Source organism: Suncus etruscus (genome assembly GCF_024139225.1).
Source record: "Suncus etruscus isolate mSunEtr1 chromosome X unlocalized genomic scaffold, mSunEtr1.pri.cur SUPER_X_unloc_2, whole genome shotgun sequence".
Classification (NCBI taxonomy): Eukaryota; Metazoa; Chordata; class Mammalia; order Eulipotyphla; family Soricidae; genus Suncus; species Suncus etruscus.
The window spans coordinates 748,021-768,910 of NW_026060315.1; the positions used below are offsets into that span (position 1 = coordinate 748,021).

Sequence of the window (20,890 nt, forward strand, 5' to 3'; positions counted from 1 at the left end):
GCGCTTAATACGGAAGTAGACTCGGTTTCCTATTGGTAGAGCCAAGCGCGGGAATCGGAGAGGGGCGGGCCAAAACATAGACTGGGCTCTGATAGGCGGAGCTTTGTTGAGTGACGTTTAGTCCCGCCCATCTTAGGAAGTCGAGTTCCTATTGGTCGGACGTAGCACGGGAGGCGGGCACCGGGCTCTGATAGGCTGAGCTTTGTTGAGTGACAAGAGTCCCGTCTTTTTTTCCTGTCGTGACGTGGGCGTGCCCTACGGAAGAAACTCGGATCCCTATTGGTACAACATAGCACGGGGACGCGCACAGGGCTGTGATAGGCTGAGCTTTGTTGAGTGACGTCTTGGTCCCACCTCTTCTTCCGGTCATGGAGTGGGCGTGCCCTACGGAAGAAACTCGGATTCCTATTGGTACAACATAGCACGGGGAGCGGGCACAGGGCTGTGATAGGCTGAGCTTCTCTGAGTGACACCTTGGACCCGCTCAATTAGTGGGCATTCCCAACAGGAGAAAGTCTATTCCCTATTGGTTGAATTTAGCGTGTGATGGCGGGCAGAGGGCTGTGATAGGCTGAGCTCCCCTGATTGATAGACAGGGCCCGCCTTCCGCCTCGGGAAAAGCGGAAGTAGAGGGAAATTCGGTACGGATGAGAGAGACGGACCGCGCTGGGAGGACGCAGCGCCGGGTGGGTCTGACAGGCGGGTTGGGTCCTCCGGTGGTCCTTCGCGGGCGGCCACGGATAGGCGGCTTCGGGTGGGCTCGGCTGTGTCGGTCCTGTTTGCCCTTAAACATGGCGCCCAGTCCGGCTTCACTGCCAGCACTTGGTGTCCACTTCCGGTGAGTCCGGCCGGGCGTCACTGCCCATACTTGGTGTCTTCTTCCGGTGAGTCCGGCCGGTGCACACGAGGTAGTCTCCGAAGGTTCCGGCTCCATTGAAGTTCCTGCGAGAGGGCAGCGTTGTTATTTGGGGGGCTGGGCTGCAGCGAGTAAGTGGGGCGCAGGACATTTCAAGGGGGTCTGTGTACAGACAACTTTGGGGGTTCCCTCTGTCTTATTGCATTTTTCTTAGAAGTCTATTACATTTTATCACTCTCGATTAATAAGTTTTTTGACTTGATATATTATTTATAAGCACTGAGGAGTTCCTCCTGGCTCCGCACTCAGAAATCTCTCCTGGCAGGTTTGGGGGACCCTATGGGAATAGGGGGTTCTTTGTTTCTTTCCCTTTCTTTTGTTCTTTCTTTCTCTCTTTCTTTCCCATCCTTCCTTTCTTCTTTCTTTCTCTCCTTCTGTTTATTTCTCTTCCTTCCTTCCTTCTTCCTTCCTTCCTTCCTTCTTCCCTTCCTCTTTTCCTCCCTCCCTCGGGTCTTTTTCTACAGCAAAGGAGGAAAATTCGACATTTTGGTGGACTCAGGGCCCTTTCCCTAAGGCCCAATATTTTGGCCTGGTTTTTAAATGAAGAGAAACCAAAAGAAAAAAAAATCCTTTTTCAGAAAAATAAGGAATCCCTGGGGAAATCGAGGCACAAAAAAATGCTTTGATGGAGCTCAGAGGGGAAAGAAAAAAGACAGGAATAAAGAGAGAGTAAAGTAAAACAGCATTTTTCGATTCCCAGCAATCCGGGGGCGGGGATTTCTGAGCGCAGAGCCAGGAGGAACCCCTGAGCGTCGCCAGGTGTGGCCAAAAATAAGTATGAAAATGAAATAAAATCAACAATTCTTTGGGGGGGGTAACAACGCATTTTTGACAGAAAGTCCAGAGCGGAGGGTTTTTCCACGGGCCCGGGTTCCAACACAGGGAGTCCTGAGCACAGAGCTAGGAGTCCGCCGAGAGCACTGAGTGAGGAGCACTGGCCCAAAGAAAATGAAACAAATACATTTGCCTTGCGCTAGGCCCACTAGGGAGGGACCCGAGTTGGATCCCCGGCATCCCATGTGAGTCCTTGAGCACTGCAGAAGTGAGTCCTAAACTCGAAAAGAAACTCTGAGATATGGCATTAATGAGAAATGGGGTCCATCTTGAAGAAAGTAGGGGGGGGTCCCTCGAAGCCTAAATTCGTTCTCAAAGAAACAGGAGGAAATTCTGACCCAGGGAACAAGCCCGCATGGATGGAGACCTCCTTCCCCAGGATGTTTTGACTCCCTCAGAGCAGGGAGAGGCAGAAAGACCGTCCCTGGACCCCCAAAATTGAGAAAGGCAGGAAGGACTCTCCATGTACCCCGAAAACTGGGAGAGACAGGAAGGACCCTCTCTGGACCCCTTGGGATGGGAGAAGCAAAAGGGACCATCCCCGGACCCCCAAAAGTGGGACAGGCAGGAAGGACCCTCCCTGGACCCCCAAAATTGAGAGAGGCTGGAAGGACTCTCCATGTACCCCGAAAACTGGGAGACAGGAAGGACCCTCACAGGACTCCTTGGGATGGGAGAAGCAAAAGGGACCATCCCCGGACCCCCAAAAGTGGGACAGGCAGGAAGGACCCTCCCTGGACCCCCAAAATTGAGAGAGGCAGGAAGGACTCTTTATGTACCCCGAAAACTGGGAGACAGGAAGGACCCTCACTGGACTCCTTGGGATGGGAGAAGCAAAAGGGACCATCCCTGGGCCCCCAAAAGTGGGACAGGCAGGAAGGACCCTCCCTGGACCCCCAAAACTGAGAAAGGCAGGAAGGACTCTCCATGTACCCCGAAAACTGGGAGAGACAGGAAGGACCCTCACTGGACCTCTTGGGATGGGAGAAGCAAAAGGGACCATCCCTGGACCCCCCAAAAGTGGGACAGGCAGGAAGGACCCTCCCTGGACCCCCAAAATTGAGAGAGGCAGAAAGGACTCTCCATGTACCCCAATAACTGGGAAAGACAGGAAGGGCCCTTCCTGAGCCCCCCAAAGTAGGAGAGGCAGGAGGGGCCCTCCATGGACCCCCCAAAACTTGGAGAGTCAAAAAAGACCCTCCCTTGGACCCCGAATCTGGGAGAGGTAGGACGGATCCTGCCAGGAACCCCAAAACTGGGAGAAGCAGGAAGGACCCTCCCTGGACCCCTTGAGATGGGAGAAGCAAAAGGAACCATCCCTGGACCCCCAAAGCTGGGACAGGCAGGAAGGACCCTCCCTGGACCCCCAAAATTGAGAGAGGCAGGAAGGACTCTCCATGTACCCCAAAAACTGGGAGAGACAGGAAGGACCCTCCCTGGACCCCCAAAAGTGGGAGAGGCAGGAAGGACTCTCCCTGAACCCCCAAAACTAGGAAAAGGAGGAAGGGCCCTCCCTGGACCCCCAAAACTGGGAGAGATAGGAAGGACCCTCTCTGGACCCCCAAAACTGGGAGAGGCAGGAAGGTCCCTCCCTGGACCCCCAAAAGTGGGAGAGACAGGAAAGACTTTCCCTGGACCCCCAAAAGTGGGAGAGGCAGGAAGGACCCTCCCTGGACCCCCAAAATTGAGAGAGGCAGAAAGGACTCTCCATGTACCCCGAAAACTGGGAGAGACAGGAAGGACCCTTCCTGAGCCCCCCAAAGTAGGAGAGGAAGGAGGGACCCTTTATGAACCCCCCCAAACTTGGAGAGGCAAAAAAGACCCTCCCTTGGACCCCGGAATCTGGGGGAGGTAGGATGAACCCTCCCAGGAACCCCAAAACTGGGAGAAGCAGGAAGGAATCTTCCCAGGACCCCCTGAGCTGGGAGAGGCAGGCAGGACCCTCCCTGGACCCCCTAACTAGGAAAGGCAAAAGGATTTTCCCGAGACCCCCTAAACTTGGAGAAGCAGGAAGGACCTATCTGGGTCCCCAAAAACCAGGAGAGGCAGAAAGAGCCTTCCCAGGACCCCCCAAAACTTGAAGAATCCTTTTCTGGAATCCAACGAAATATTTGGACCCAGAAACTTCAGAACAGACTTCCACTGAGAAGCCCTTTCCAGGGCTGGCAAACACCCCATTTTTTAACAACTGTTCGAAAACCCAAAATACAGATGCCGTAAGATTTTGGGGGACCCCCAACAACACGTGCCTGTCATCTGAGAGCAGAAAAAAAGAACTTTTTTGGGGGGGAACCATCACTTTCTGCCAAGGAGACTAGTGAAGAAACGGAATAATTTTCTTTCCTTCAGAGCTAAAGAAATCAGACTCAACGCCTTGAATTTCAAAATATGGAATTTTGGGGTCTGTAGTATGGCGGGTAGGGGGTTTGACTTACAGAAGGAAGACCAGGGTTCGAACCCCAACATCCCATAGGCCCCCCCTGACCACTGCCAGAAGGAGAGATTTCTTTTTTTTTTTTTTTTTTTTTGGTTTTTGGGCCACACCCGGCGGTGCTCAGGGGTTCCTCCTGGCTGTCTGCTCAGAAATCGCTCCTGGCAGGCATGGGGGACCCTATGGGACCCAGGGATTCGAACCAACCACCTTTGGTCCTGGATCGGCTGCTTGCAAGGCAAACCCGCTGTGCTATCTCTCCGGGCCCTATTTATTGTTTATCTTGGGGGGCAAATGCACAATGAAGTTGTCATGGGCTACTTGTATGGCTAGATCCAGGGGACACCCCCCCCCCCAGAACCCTTAGAGACTTTCCCTCTGATTTCCTTTTGTAATCCCTTGGAGGAAAATTCTAAAAAAAATGGTTCTAGAAACTTCTAGAATATTCTTTTATCTTGTTTTACCTAGGAGGATATGCCTAATGGTGACCCCCAAAAGCCAGGGGCCTAGATATACACAGACGGACGGACGGACGGACGGACGGATGGATGAATGGATGGGTGGATGTATGGATAGAGATGGATGAATAGAAAGAAAGATAAATGATGGATGGATGAATAGATGATAGATAAAGATGGATGAATAGAAAATATAGATGATAAATAGATGAATAGATAGAGATGGATGGATGGATGGATAGATAGATAGATAGATAGATAGATAGATAGATAGATAGATAGATAGATAGATAGATAGATGGATAGATGGATAGATGGATGGATGGATGGATGGATGGATGGATGGATGGATGGATGGATGGATGGATAGGTGGGTAAATAGATAGATGAATGGATGGATAGATGATGGGTGGATGGATAGGTGGATACATAGATAAATGGATGGATAGATGAATAGATGGATGGATGGATGAATGGATCGATGGATGGATAGGTGGAAACATAAATGGATGGATGGATAGGTGGATGGATGGATGGATAGATGGATAGGTGGGTAAATAGATGAATGGATGGATAGATAGATGATGGATGGATGGATAGGTGGATACATAGATAAATGGATGGATAGATGGATAGGTGGGTAAATAGATAGATGAATGGATGGATAGATAGATGATGGATGGATGGATAGGTGGATACATAGATAAATGGATGGATAGATGGATAGATGAATAGATAGATGGATGGATGGATGGATGGATGAATGGATCGATGGATGGATAGGTGGAAACATAAATGGATGGATGTATAGATGGCTGGATGGATAGGTGGATAGATGAATAGATAGATAAATAGATAGATGGATGGATAGGTGGATGGATAGATAGACATAGATAGATAGATAGATAGATAGATAGATAGATAGATGATAAATAGATGGATGGATGGATAGATAGGTGGATATATAGATGGATGGATGGATAGATAGGTGGATATATAGATGGATGGATGGATAGATAGATGGATGGATGGATAGATGGATGGATGGATAGGTGGATGGATAGATGGATGGATGGATGAATGGATGAATAGGTGGTACATAGATAGATGGATGGATAGATAGATGATAGATAGATGGATAGATGGATGGATGGATTGGTGGATACATAGATGGATGGATGGATGGTTAGGTGGATGGATAGATGGATGGATGGATGGATAGGTAGATTCATAGATGGATGGAGGGATAGATAGATATACATGTAGATATATATAGAAATAGATATTTGTGCTCTAGAAAGAAGGAAAATTCTAGAAGAGGGATCTAGAAACGTCTAGAAAATTCTCCTATTCTGTTTTACCTAGCAGGATATGCCAACGGTGGACCCCAAAAGACAGGGACCTAGATATGTAATGAATATAAAAACATATTTATGCATGATATATTTATATACATTTTTATATAAAAAATATACGTATTCGTGCTCAAAAAGATGGAGGAAAATTCTAGAAAAGGTCTCTAGAAACTTGCAGAAAAATCTTTTGTCCGAATTCACCCAAAAAAGACGGTCCTAGATATATATGCAGGAGAGAAACGGGGAGGAAAACTCTAGAAGAGGGTTCTAGAAAATTCTAGAAAATTCTTTCATCCTCTCTTGCCTAGCAAGGGGGGGTAACAGTGGCAAAAATAAATAAATAAATAAATAAGTAAAGGGAGAGTTTGGGGGCCATTTGCACGCAGCTAGCCTAGGAAAGGCCTCAGGTTTGATCCCCAACAGCCCATATGATCCCCGAGCCAGCCAGGAGCGATTTCTGAGCGAAGAGCCAGGAGTAAGCACTGAGCAGCACTGGGTGTGGCCAAAAAAAAAAAAAAAAAACTCAAAAAAAATAAATAAATAAGTAAATAAATAAATAAATTTTAAAAGACAGGGTTTCTGATTTATGGACACTGGAGAAACATGGAGAGACATTCTAGAAGAAAGTTCTAGAAAGTTCTAGAAAATTCCTTCCTCCTGTCTCGCTTACGAGGGCCTCATTTTGGGGTTTCCACCTCTTGGCTTTACTCATATTTCTCTTTAGGACTTAGAAACTTAATTCCCTTCCCAAAATGTCTCTCATTTTAGCGTTTCTCAGATCCCAAAATCTTACTTAAAGACACAGATAACAAATTTCTTTTCCCTTTATTTTTATTTATTTATTTATTCTTTTCGTTTTTGGGGGGCCACACCCGGCGGTGCTCAGGGGTTACTCCTGACTGTCTACTCAGAAATAGCTCCTGGCAGGCACGGGGGACCCTATGGGACACCGGGATTCGAACCAACCACCTTTGGTCCTGGATCGGCTGCTTACAAGGCAACCGCTGCTGGGCTATCTCTCCAGGCCCACCCTTTATTTATTATTATTATTATTATTATTATTATTATTATTATTATTATTATTTTGGTTTTTGGGTAGCACCCAGGGGCGTTTAGGGGTTCTTCTCCTGGCTCTATGCTCAGAAATCGCTCCTGGCAGGCCCCAGGGGGACCCTAAGGGATGCCGGGATTCGAAACTCCGTCCTTCTGCATGCAAGGCAAAACGCCTTACATCCATGCTATCTCTCCGGCCCCCCTCCCAAGTTCCCTTCCTTAAGGGACTAAAACAAACTTGATCTTTCAGACAAAAGGCCATAAGTGAAAGATAAAAAAATTCCAGAAGAAAAACTATAATTTTTCTTTTTTTTTTTTTTTTTTTTTTTGGTTTTTTGGGGGGTCACACCCGGCGGTGCTCAGGGGTTCCTCTTGGCTGTCTGCTCAGAAATAGCTCCTGGCAGGCACGGGGGACCCTATGGGACACCGGTATTCGAACCAACCACCTTAGGTCCTGGATCGGCTGCTTGCAAGGCAAATGCCGCTGTGCTATCTCTCCGGGCCCAAAAAAAAAACTATAATTTTTCAAGGAAAAAAATTAATATCATGAAAAGGCTGGTAAGACCCGAATATTCCCCCAAAACAAGCCTTTCTCGACCACCCCCCCAAAAAATCACCGAAACTAATCCCCGAGCCCAGTCTGTGTAGAAATTTAAAAAAATTAAATAAATCAAAACACACACACACAGACATAAAAATATCATGTTACTATGACCTCCAGCAACTGCAAGCACAAGTTTGGGGGGGGTCTCTGGAGGTTTTGGGGGACCCCACAGCTGCTGCTCTGGGTGTCTATACAGCCCCTGGAGTTGTTAAATATTCCCGGGATCCATTGGGTAAACAAAGTCACAGCACGGCTGGAGGCTATGAAGGAATAGTATGAAGGTATTTTTGTGCAAAAGGTTTGTATTTTGGGGGTTTCATGCAAACAGCAGTCATAGGACTGACATCTGGCTCTTCTCAGGGCTGACTCCTGGCTCAGTGCTCTTGGCTACTCCTAGCTTTGTGCTCAGGACACCCCACGGACTCAGTGTGTCTCCATCATGCTGGCTGTGTACTGTGTCGCCATCATGTTCTTGAAGTCAACCAGAAAAAAACAATGGCTGCTGACTGGTCCGCAAATAAGATCCCATGATCGCAGTCCTGGGACAGAGTCTGTCTGCTCCACCCTTGCAAAACACACAGCCCTTTTCAGGGGGGGTGAAGGGATCGGGGTCCCACACACTTGCCCCTTTCACAGTGTCTCCCCATGTCAGCGCCCCAACACAAAGGATCGTTTGTGGACGCAGAAAAAAATCTCCATATCCTGTTGCAGAGGTTACAGGGAGGGAAGACAGAAAAGCCCAGATGGGGAGAGTTAGATGGGGGAGATTCAGAATGCTGAGAGGAGGGTGAAGGGGGAGAGAGGGGAGAGAAGGAGAGAGAGAGAGAGAGAGAGAGAGAGAGAGAGAGAGAGAGAGAGAGAGAGAGAGAGAGAGAGAGAGAGAGAGAGAGAGAGAAAGAAAGAAAGAAAGAAAGAAAGAAAGAAAGAAAGAAAGGGAGGAAGGGAGGGAGGGAGGGAGAAAGAAAGAAAGAAAGAAAGAAAGAAAGAAAGAAAGAAAGAAAGAAAGAAAGAAAGAAAGAAAGAAAGGGAGAGAAGGAAGAGAGATGAAGAAAGTATGGAGATAAAGGAGGGAATAAACAGAAGGGAAGAATGAAAGAAAATAAAGCAGAAAAGAATGGAATAGAAAAGAAAGAAGGAAAAGGAAGGAAAGGAAAATGAAAGATGGAAATAGGAGAGGAGATAAAAGAAGGGAAGAAACGAAAAAGAATGAAAGTAATGGAGCAAGGAAGGAAAGGAAGAATAAAGAAAAAAGAGGGAAAATTTAATGGAAAGAAAAAAAGAAGAAGAAAAGAGGGAAAAAGAAAAAGAAATGGGAGGAATGAAAGACGAAAGAAAAGGAAATAAGTAAGAAAAGAAAAATGAAGGAATGAGAAAAGAAAGAAAGAAAGAAGAGAAGGAAAGAAAGAAAGAAAGAAAGAAAGAAAGAAAGAAAGAAAGAAAGAAAGAAAGAAAGAAACAAAGAAAGAAAGAAGCAAAGAAAGAAAGAAAGAAAGAAAGAAAGAAAAAGAAAGGAAGAAGAAAGAGAAAGAAAGAAAGAAAGAAAGAAAGGAAGAAGAAAGAAAGAAAGAAAGGAAGAAGAAAGAAAGAAAGAAAGAAAGAAAGAAAGAAAGAAAGAAAGAAAGAAAGAAAGAAAGAAAGAAAGAAAGAAGGAAGGAAGGAAAAAACCCAACCAAATATGGGGACAATATATATATATATTACATTAATTTTTATTTCCTTTTTTATTGAATTTTAGACAAAACCTGCAGTACTCAGATCTGCACGTGGGAATCTCTCCTAACACGTTCATAGGAACATAAGGGATGCCGGGGATGGAACCTGGGTCTCTACCATGCACGCAAGGTAAATCGAGTCACAGCTGTGCCCAAGCATCATATTGCTTTTGAAGTTTATACAAAAGGATCTGAAATTCCAGCAAGAAGATTACACAAACCAGCACCCAGCACCACTAGGCCAGGGTTCGAGGCGACTCAAATTTAATTGTACGTACAGGTGTCGAATAGGAGTCCAGGATTGGCCAATACAAGTCCCAGGAAAAAACAATGCAATGGACAGAAAACAAATAACCCAAGATGGTCTTTCTCACACTCAGAGTTTGTGGGGAAAAGGAGGACGGGAGAGAGACAGACATTGCGCCCCAAAGCCTGCAAAAAGATTCTAATGCTAAGTTGCTCCACGCAGGGTCGATCATCACAGAATCTGTGAGCTCCAAAAACAAATCCAAAATACAACCAGAGGCAGCAGATCAGACAAGACAAGCACAGAGCATATCACAGACATTTGGGGTGTTGTTGTCTAAAAACGTTACTGTACCTTTAAGGGAAGTCACTGTCTGTGGGGCCACTTTACTGGAGATTGTGATGTCATTGTGTAAAAATGTTACTGTTCCTTTAAGGGAAGTCACTGTATGGGGTCACTTTATAAATATATTCTCTCTTAAAGGGGAGTGTTTATATGACTGGAGACTGTGGTGTCTTTGTCTAAAAATGTTACTGTACCTTTAAGGGAAGTCGCTGTCTGTGGGGCCACTTTATAAATATATTCTCCCTTAAAGGGGAGTATTCACATCACTGGAGATTGTGGTGTCCTTGTATAAAAATGTTGCTGTACCTTTAAGGGAAATCACTGTCTCTGGACACTGTGAGGTCACTTTATGAATAGATTATAGTCCCTTAAAGGGGAGTATTCACACCACTGGAGATTGTGGTGTCATTGTATAAAAATGTTACTGTGCCTTTAACGGAAGTCACTGTGTGGGGTCACTTTATATATTCTCTCTTAAAGGGGAGTGTTCATATCAATGGAGACTGCAGTGTCGTTGTCTAAAAATGTTACTGTACCTTTAAGGGAAGTCACTGTGTGGGGTCACTTTACAAATATAGTCTTCTCCCTTAAAGGGGAGTGTTCACATCACCGGAGACTGTGGTGTCTCTGTCTAAAAATGTTACTGTACCTTTAAGACGTGATAACTTCAAAGAACATGGTGGTGTTATTGTACCTGTAAGTGGTGATAGCATTACAGCCTGACATCTCTGTGTCACTGTGTAAAAATGCTACTGTGCTTTGAAGAGGGGATAAAGTCGCATAACAGGACACCTTGGTGTCACTGTATAAAAGTGTTACTGTAACTTTGAAGGGGTGATATTCAAACATGGGGGTGTGACTGTATTTTTTGAGGAAGGGAGGGAGAAAGGAAGAAGGAAAGAAGGAAGGAAGGAAGGAAGGAGGGAAGGAAGAAAGGAGGGAAGGAAGAAAGGAGGGAAGGAAGGACAGAAGGAAGGAAGGAAGGAAGGAGGAAGGGAAGAAGGGAGGAAGAAAGAGAGGAAGGAAAGGAGAAAGGAAGGGAAGAAAGAAAGCAGGGAGGAAGGATGGAAAGAAGGAAAGAAGGAACGAAGGAGGGAAGGAAGAAAGGAGGGAAGGAAGGAAGGAAGGAAGGAAGGAAGGAAGGAAGGAGGGAGGGAAGAAGGGAGGAAGGGAGGAAGAAAGAGGAAAGAAAGGAGAAAGGAAGGGAAGAAAGAAAGCAGGGAGGAAGGATGGAAAGAAGGAAAGAAGGAACGAAGGAAGGAAAGCAGGAACGAAGAAAAAGGAAAGGAGGAAGAAGGAAGGAAGGAGGGAACGAAGGAAGGAAGGGAGGGAGGAAAGGAAGGGAGGGAGGAAAGGAAGGAAGGAAGAAAGGAAGGGACGGAGGAAGGGAGGAAAGGAAGGAAGGAAGGAATGAAGGAAGGGAGGGAGGAAGAAAGGGAGGAAAAAAGGGAGGGAGGGAGAAAGGACAGAAGGAATAAAGGGAGGGAAGGAGAGAAAGAAGGAAAGAAAGGAGGGAAGAAGGGAGGGAAGAAGGAAGAAAGGGAGGAAGGAAAGGAGAAAGGAAGGGAGGGAAGAAGGCAGAGAGGGAGGAAGGATGGAAAGAAAGAAGGAACGAAGGAAGTAAAGGAAGGAAAGCAGGAACGAAGGAAGAAAAGAAGAAAAGGATGGAGGAAGGAAGGAAGGAACAAAAGAAGGAAGGGAGTGAGGGAGGGAGGAAGGAAGGAAGGAATGAAAGAAGGAAGGAAAGAAATAAGAAAGAAAGGAATTTTTTGGTTCCTGTATTGTAAGAGTTGCTGAAGTCAACACACACCATAATCTCACAATATAAAAACATCACTGTCCCTTTAATGGCTCATAAAGTCAAGGAAAAATTGGGAGTCACTGTCTAAAAAATAGGACTATACCTTTAAGAACTGATGACATCACACCTGACGCCCCAATGTCACTGTGTAAAAATAATATTGCACGTTTGAGAGGTGATAGAGTCCCAAAAAACCTTGGTGGAATGTCCCTGTACCTCGAAGTTAAGATCACATCAAGGACACCCTGACATCATGGTTTAAAAACGTCACTGTACCTTTAAGAAGTGATGACATCACCAGAGTTTTTTTTAAGGAACACTGCGTAAAGATCTCACTGTCCTTCTAAGGGGTGATGACATCATACCAGACATCTCGGTGTCACGATAAATATTAAAATAAAATATAGAGGGGTCGGGCGGTGGCGCTAGAGGTAAGGTGCCTGCCTTGCCAGCGCTAGCCTTGGACGGACCGCGGTTCGATCCCCCGGTGTCCCATATGGTCCCCCAAGCCAGGAGTGACTTCTGAGCGCATAGCCAGGAGTAACCCCTGAGCATCACTGGGTGTGGCCCAAAAACCAAAAACCAAAAAAAAAATAAATAAATAAAATAAAATATAGAAATATTAACATGCAAAAATACAAAATATATGAAATATACAAAATGTATAAACTATACAAATATAAACATACAAAAAATAAAAAATAAATATATTGCAGTAAATTGAAGGATCAAAAACATATCAAAGTCGTGACTATTTAAAAGCAAGTTCTGTGACTATTGAAGGGAAGAAGATGTCATCAGGCACCTTGGCGATACGTTGACAGAAGTTTTTATATTTGTATGTATGGGGTGATGACGTCACAGGAACCCGGATAACAATGTGGAAATGTCACTGTCCCTTTAAGGGGTGATGACCTCACAGGAACCCGGATGTTAAAGTGTAGGTGATACTGTGCCTTTAAGGGCTGATGAGGTCTCAGGAACCCGGATGTAAATGTGTAAATGTCACTGTCCCTTTAAGGGTTGATGACATCACAGGAACCCGGATGTTAATGTGTACATATCACTGTCTCTTTAAGGGTTGATGACGTCACAGGAACCCGGATGCTAATGTGTGTTACTGTCCCTTTAAGGGGTGATGACTTCTGAGAAACCTGGATGTTAATGTGTGAGTGTCACTGTCCCTTTAAGGGGTGAGGACATCACAGAACCCGGATGTTAATGCATGTCACTGGCCCTTTAAGGGGTGAGGACATCACAAAAACCAGGATGTTAATGTTTAAGTGTCACTGTCCCTGTAGGGGGGCGATGGCATCACAGGAAACCTGATGTTGATGTATAAGTGTTACTGTACCTTTAAGGGGCGATGACGTCACAGGAACCAGGATGTTAATGTGTACATGTCACTGTCCCTCTGGGGGTGATGACCTCACAGGAACCCGGATGTTAATAGATAAGTGTCACTGTGCCTTCAAGGGGTGATGACGTCACAGGAACACGGATGTTAATGTGTAGGTGTTACTGTCCCTTTAAGGGGTGATGACTTCTCAGGAACCCAGATGTTAATGTCTAAGTGTCACTGTGCCTGTAAGGGTTGATGACGTCACCGGATGACGTCACTGCAAACCATGGTCTCTGTCTATCTTTTGGGGGGGTTCCTTGCTATATCCTTAAAGGGTAACACCGTTGGACACCATGATGTCATGTTGCGACTGCGCCTGTCTATCTCTGGAGTGATGACTTCACGGGACGCCATGACGTCATATTCCCTTGCCACTCTACCTGCCACCCACACAAATCCACCAAGACACCAAGACTGCCATCTTGTCTCTCTCCCAGAAAGCACTACGGGGGTTGGCGAAGCCAAAGAAATGGAAAATTTTTGGCTCGTTCCATTCTGAAGCGATTACCAATCACCATTATCGATTGAGATCCATCAGGAAAAGCCAACAGCAGTCAAAAATCGATCCCCGAGCCCACATGCCTCATGGTGCCAAAGAGGCTGCAGAGGCCCAGCCATCGCATCTCACTCCACTCACTCACCCAAGACTCCAAGGCGGTAGTTGATGGTGATGACGATGACTTTGCCGTAGCTCGCCAAGATGCTGCCGTCGATCATGTTCCCGGTGCCCTCCATGTAGGACCCGCCATGGATGTAGACCATCACGGGCTTCTTGCTGTGTTGCTCGTGGATGTCTGTGGGGGAAGATGGGGTGACAGGAGGGTGAGCACCCCAGGATGAAATAGTCTCAAACCAATATGGTACCCGGGGCGACCCTCCAGCTGTGGGCGCGGATGGAAGTGACCAGGGTTCGAAGGTACTGGGAGAAGTTGAGGACCAAAGATGGGCAGGAGAGAGAGAGAGAAGATGGCGGACGGTTGAGGATATTCATGGGTATGGGGAAGGAACTGGGGAGCGACTTCATGAATGGAGGGGAGAAGGGACGGAGGAAGAAGGGAGGATGGAAGGAAGGAGAAGGAAGAAGAAAGGAAGAAGGAAAGGAGGAAAGAAAGAGGAAGAAAGGAAGAAAGAGAGAGAATGAAAGAAAGAAAAGAAAAAGAAAGAAGGAAGGAAAGAAAGAAAGAAAGAAAGAAAGAAAGAAAGAAAGAAAGAAAGAAAGAAAGAAAGAAAGAAGAGAAAGAAAGAAGAAAGGATAGGAGGAAAGAGGAAGGAAGGAGGAAAGGAAGAAAGAGAAAAGAAGGAAATTCAAGAAAAGAAAGGATAGCAAAGAATAAGGGGGAGAGGGGAGGAACATGGAAAAAAGAAAGGTAGGTAGGAAGGAAGGAGGAAAGGAAGGAGGGAGAAGGGAGTGAGGGAGAAGGAAGAAAGGAGGAAGGGGGAACAAGGGAAGGTAGAAGGGAGAAAAGGAAGAAAGGAGGGAAGGAAGAAAGAAGGAAAATGAAGGAAAGAAAGGAAGATGAAAAGGGAAGGTGGAAGGGAGGGAGAAAGGAGGTGAGGAAGGATGGGAAAAGGAAGAAGGAAGGAAGGAAGGAAAAGGGAAGTAAGGAGAAAGGAGTGAGGGAAGGAAGAAGGAAGGAGGAAAGAAGGGGGAAGGAAGGAGAGAAGGAAGGGGAAAGGAAGAAAGGAAGGAGGGAAGGAGGGAGGGAAGGAAGGAAGGAGGGAAGGAAGAGGAAAGGTAGGAAAGAGAAAGATAGGAAGGAGGGAAGGAAGTGTGAAAACAGAAGGAAGGGATAAAGGAACAAAGGAGGGAAGGAAGGAAAAAGGGAGGAAAGAGGAGAGAAAGAAAAAATGGAAGGAAGTTAGGACAAAGGAAAGAGGGAGGGAAGGAAGGAAAAAGGAAGTATTAAGGAAAGTGAGGAAGTTAGGGCGTGAAAAAGGAAGCAGGACAGGAAGCAGGAAGGAAAGGCCTGTTTGCATCTCTGACCTGTAAAATCCCTAAAAGCAAAACGCTCCATGTGTTATATGCGTGTTCGTGTATGTTTGCGTGTCCGTGTCCGGGAGAGAGCGTGACATTCCGAATTTCCACACGGCAAAACCCACGCAGGATAAGAGTCAAACTTGGGGTCTCCAGCCTGGCTAGAGTGCTCCGGCTACAGTGCTCCGAGAAGACTCCGGCTACAGTGCTCCACAAATTCCTTCAATGCCCCCCCCATCCAAAAAACCACCAAGGGGTCCCTAGGGGTTTTTCCTGTGACCTCAAGGAAAGGGGCAATTTTGGGGGGCCTCCATTGGTATAAAAACTCACAAAACAGTGCTCGCAGGGTGGAAGTCTTTCCGACTGCCTTGCACATAGTCAGACTTTTACCGAGGCAGTTTGTGGGTGAGCCTGGGCTTGGGGCTTGGGGGTGACATGGAAGCCAGGGTTGGGCTCAAAATGGAGGAACACAATGGTTTTTGGAGAATGCCTCCTCCTACAGGCAGCACTCCTGAGTTACCTCCCCCATGTGAGAAGGAATCAAGGAGCACTGGCTCAGGAGTCCGAGCTAAGGGGAAGGCATCTTATCTCTGGAGTCTCTGCAGAGATATGTTTTCTGCCCAAAGGGGCAAATACGGTCTTCCCCCAAAATTCAACTTCCATCACTTCTTCCTTCATTTCTTCATCCCTTCTCTCATTTCATCCCTCCTTTTCTCACTATTTCATTTCTTCTTTTCTTCTTCTTCCCTTCATTTCTTCCTCCCTTCCCAACTTGACTTCCGTTCTTCCTTCTCTTCCTTCCTCCTATCCTTATTTCCTTCTTTCACTTCCTCCCCCCAAAAATATCTTTCCTGTCTTCTTTCCTTTTTCCATCCTTCCTTCCTTCTTCCTCTTCCCCCCCTTTGTCTATCAACTTTTTGCTTCCCTTTCCTCGATTCATTTCTTCCTTCCTCGATTCCTGTCTTACTTCCTGCATTACTTCCATCCCTTTATCCCACAATTTCCTTTCCCTTTCCTTCCTTGGGTATTTCTCTCCTTTCTATCCCCCAATATTAGTTTTCTTTTTCTCCTTCTCTTCCTCTTTACTTCCTTTCTTCCTCCTGTCACTTCCTCTGTTTTTTTTGGCCTCTTCCTCTTCCCTATTCTTTTTTCCTTTTCTCCTTCCAAAACTGCTTCCTTCTATCTCTCCTTCCTTTTCTCCCTTTCCTTTTTTCATCCATTCCTTCCCTTCCTCCCTTCTCTCATCTTTTCTACTTCCGTCCTTTATTCCATTTCAGTCTTACTTCCATTCTTTCTACCCACTATGTATTTTCTTCCTTCGGTTCCTTTCTTCCCTCAACACATTCCTTTCCCTTTTCTCCTAACTCCTCCCATTCCTTTCTTCCTCCTTCCTTCTTTTCCTACATCACTTCCTCTATCAATTTATTGTTTCCTTCTTTCCATTTCTTTTAACATTTTTTCTTCTCCTTTCCTCTCCTATACTGCTTTCTTCTTTCTTCCTTTTCATCCCTTCTTTTTACTCCCTACCTTCCTCCTTCCATTTTTCCTGTTCTGTTCCTTTTATTGCTCTTCCTTTCTTCCTTCCATGCATTGTTCCTTCCCTCTCCTTCCTTTTCTCTTCTCTTGCTCCCTTCTTTCTGCTTCTATGACTTTCTATTTCTTATTCCTTTCTTCTTACATTTTCCTTCACTTCCTTCCTCCTTTCCGACTCCGCTCCTTACTCCCATGTGTTTTCCTTCTTCCTTCATTCCTCTTTGCTTTTCTCATTCCTTCTATTTCCTTATTTCTATCCTTCTTCACTTCTTCCCTTGCTTCTTTTATTCCTAACCCTACTCCCTTAAGTTTTTCCTTCCTTCCTTTCTTCTCCCCTTGCTTTTCTCCTCCCCTCCATCTTTTCATTTCCTTCCATCTTTCCTCCTTCACTATCTTATTTTACCCCTCCTTACTCTCATGAATTTTTCCTTCCCTTCCTTTCTCTCCGTGCTTTTCTCCTTCCCCCTTCATTCCTTCCTTCCATCTTTCGTCCTTCACTTCCTCCTTTTATTCCTCTCCTTACTACCTGGCTTTTCTCTTCTTTCCTCCAAATCTTTCGTCCTTCACTTCCTTCCTTTGCTCCTCTCCTTACTCCAATGCGTTTTACCTTCCCTTCCTTCCTTTTCTCCTTCCATATTCCTCCCCTTCCTTTTGTGTTTTCCTTCCCTTCCTGTCCTTGCATTTCTCCTTCCCTCCAGTTTCCTCCTTCACTTCCTCCTCCCTTTACACCTCTCCTTCCTCTTATGCGTTTTTCCTCCCCTTCCTTCCACCTTTCCTCCTTCACTTCCTTACTCCCTTCCTTTACTCCTCTCCTTACTCCCATGCGTTTTACCTTCCCTTCCTTCCTCTACTTGCTTTTCTCCTTCCCTCCTTCTTTCATATTTCCTCCTTCAGTTATTCCTACTTTTGCTGCTGTCCTTACTCACATTTTTTCTTCCCCCCTCCTCCCTCTTTCCTCTCCTTGCCTTTTCCTTCCATTTCCTTCCTTTCTTCCAGTGTCCTTCACTTCCTTGCTCCTTTTACTCCTCTCCTTACTCCCATGCATTTTTCCTTCACTCCTTCCTCTCTTGCTTTTCTCCTTCCCTCCTATGTTCCTTCCCCTTTTTCCTCCCTTCCAATTTTCCTTCTTCACTTCCTTTCTCCCTTCCTTCTTTTACTGATCTTACTCCCAGGCATTTTTCCTTCCCTTCCTTCCAATTCCTTCCTTGCTTTTCTCTTTCCTTCCTCCCATCTTCCTCCCTTTCGTCCTTCACTTTCTTCCTTTGCTCCTCTCCTTACTCCAATGCGTTTTACCTTCCCTTCCTTCCTTTTCTCCTTCCATATTCCTCCTTCCCTTCCTTTTGTGTTTTCCTTCCCTTCCTTGCATTTCTCCTTCCCTCCAGTTTCCTCCTTCACTTCCTTCCTCCCTTCCTTTACACCTCTCCTTCCTCTTATGTTTTTCCTCCCCTTCCTTCCACCTTTCCTCCTTCACTTCCTTCCTCCCTTCCTTCTTTTACTGTTCTTACTCCCAGGCATTTTTCCTTCCCTTCCATTTCCTTCCATGCTTTTCTCCTTCCTTCCTCCCTTCATTCCTTCCATCTTTCGTCCTTCAATTCCTTTTATTCCTCTTACTCCCCAACTTTTCCCTTCCTTCCTCTATCCCTTTTGTCCTTCACTTCCTTCCTTTGCTCCTCTCCTTCCTCCAATGGGTTTTACCTTCCCTTCCTTCCTCTTCCTTTTCTCCTTCCATATTCCTCCTTCCCATCTTTTTGTTTTCCTTCCCTTCCTTTCATTTCTCCTTTCCTCCAGTTTCTTCCTTCACTTCCTCCCTTCCTTTACACCACTCCTTCCTCTTATGCATTTTTCCTCCCTTCCACCTTTCCTCCTTCACTTCCTTCCTCCCTTCCTTCTTTTACTGTTCTTACTCCCAGGCATTTTTCCTTCCCTTCCTTTTCTCCTTCCATCTTTCCTCCTTCACTTCCTTCTTTTGCTCCTGACCTTACTCCCATGCGTTTTCCTTCTCTTCCTTCCTCCTTCAGGTCCATGCATTTCTCCTTCCCTCCATTTCCTTCCTTCCAGTTTTCTCCTTCAATTCCTTGCTCCTTTTACTCCTCTCCTTCCTCCCATGCCTTTTTCTTCCCCTTCCTTCCACCTTTCCTCCTTCACTTCCTTCCTCCCTTCCTTTACTCCTCTCCTTAATCACATGCGTTTTCCCTCTCCTTTCTTTTCTTTCCCTTCCTTCCATCTTTCCTCCTTCACTTATAACTACTTTTACTGCTGTCCTTACGCCCATGCATTTTTCCTTCCCTCCCTCCTCCCCTTGCCTTTCTCCTTCCCTCCATTTCCTTCCTTCCAGTTTCCTCCTTCACTACCTTGCTCCTTTTACTCATTACTCCCTTGCGTTTTTCCTTCTCTTCCTTCCATTTTCATCCTTCCTCTTCTTGCTCCCTTTGTTACTTCCATTTTTCCTTCCTTCCTTCCTCCTTACTCCCATTTATTTTTCCTCCACTTCCTCCCTCTCCTTGCTTTTCTCCTTCCTTTTCTTCCTTCCATTTTCTTCTCCATCACTTCCTTCCTCCCTTTACTCCTCTCCTTACGTCCATGTGTTTTTCCTTCTCTTCCTTGCAACCTGTTTCTCCTTACCTCCATTTTTCCTCCACTTCTTTCCTCCCTTGATTCCTTTACTCCTCTCCTTACTTCCATGCATTTTTCCTCCCCTTCCTTCCATTTCCTTCCTTTTCTCCTTCCTCCGTTTCTTCCATCTTTCCTTTCACTTCCTTTTTCTCCTTTCCTTACTACCATGCGTTTTTCCTTTCCTTCCTTCCCTCCTACGTTCCTCCCTTCCAATTTTCCTCCCATGCTTCCTTCCATGCATTTTTCCATCCTTTTATGCTTCCCTCATTCCTCCTTCGTTCCAATTTCCCTTTTTTACTTCCTTCCTCCCTCCCTCCCTTCTTTTACTGTTCTTATTCCCAGGTATTTTTCCCTCCCTTCCTTCCATTTCCTTCCTTGCTTATCTCCTTTCTTCCTCCTTCACTTTCATGCTCCTTTTACTCCCATGCGTTTTTACTTCCCTTCCTTCCTCTCCTTGCTCCCTTTGTTACTTCCATTTTTCCTTCTTCACTTCATTCCTACCTTTACTCCTCTCCTTACTCCCATGCATTTTTCATTCACTTCCTTCCTCTCTCCTTGCTTTACTCCTTCCGTCCTGTTTCTTCCTTCCATTTTTCCTTCACTTCCTCCCGCCCTTCTTTTATGTTCTTACTCCCAGGCATTTTACCTTCGCTTCCTTACATTTCCTTCCTTCTCTCCTTCCTCCCATCTTTCCTCCTTCACTTCCTTTTACTCCTCTTACTACCATGCATTTTTCCTTCCCTTCCTTTATCTCCCTGCTTTTCTCCTTCCCTCCTTCGTTCCTTCCTTCCACTTTTCCTCCTTCACTTCCTTCTTTTACTCTTCTCCTTACTCCCAGGCATTTTCCTTCCCTTCCACTCTTTGCTTTTCTTCTTCATTCCTCCCTTTGTTCCTTCCATCTTCTTTCACATCCTCCCTTCCTTTACTCCTCTCCTTACTCCCATGCATTTTCCTTCCCTTCGTTCCTCTTTCTTTTCTGCTTCCATCTTTTCTCCTTCACTTCCTTCGTTTGCTACTGACCTTACTCCCATGTCTTTTCCTTCCCTTCCTTCCTCTCCTTGCTTCCTGTTACTTCCATTTTTCCTCCTTCACTCCCTTCCTACATTTCTTCCTTTACTCCTCTTACTTCCATGCATTTTTCCTTCACTTCCTTCCTCTCCTTACGTTTTTCCTTTCCTTTGTCTCTCCTTGCTTTTATCCTTCCCTCCTTTGTTCCTTCCTTCACTTTTCCTCCTTCACTTCCTTCCTCCCTTCCTTCTTTTACTCTTCTCCTTACTCCCAGGTATTTTTCCTTCCCTTACTTTTCTCCTTCCTCCCTTTGTTCTCCTTACTCCCAGGCATTTTTCCTTCCCTTACTTTTCTCCTTCCTCCCTTTGTTCCTTCCTATGTTTTCTCCTTCACTTCCTTCTTTACTCCTCTCCTTACTCCCATGCGTTTTTCCTTCTCTTCCTTCCTCCCTCTCTTCCTTCTCCCAAAAAACTCTTACACTTCACATGCAGAAACCTCAGAGCCCAGAACAGAGCTAGCAAATTAGGCCCTGAATCCCGGAGCACTGTACTAAGACCATTTCTGTCTTCACAAACATAAATTCTGCCTTCATAGCTCCAACAG

The 20,890-nt window shown here is 45.8% G+C and overlaps 1 protein-coding gene across 1 annotated transcript in view; it reads right to left on the reverse strand.

The window, feature by feature from the left end:
- Window positions 1-809: 809 nt before the first annotated feature.
- Window positions 810-20,890, reverse strand: part of LOC126000598 (neuroligin-4, X-linked-like) — a 360,086-nt gene continuing 340,005 nt past the window's right edge. Inside the window, exons 2-4 of the mRNA XM_049767814.1 lie at window positions 13,800-13,952; window positions 13,451-13,538; window positions 810-942 (exon numbers count right to left, since the gene is read on the reverse strand). Of these exons, the coding sequence (XP_049623771.1) occupies window positions 810-942; window positions 13,451-13,538; window positions 13,800-13,952 (374 nt within the window). The remainder of the gene's footprint in view (window positions 943-13,450; window positions 13,539-13,799; window positions 13,953-20,890) is intronic.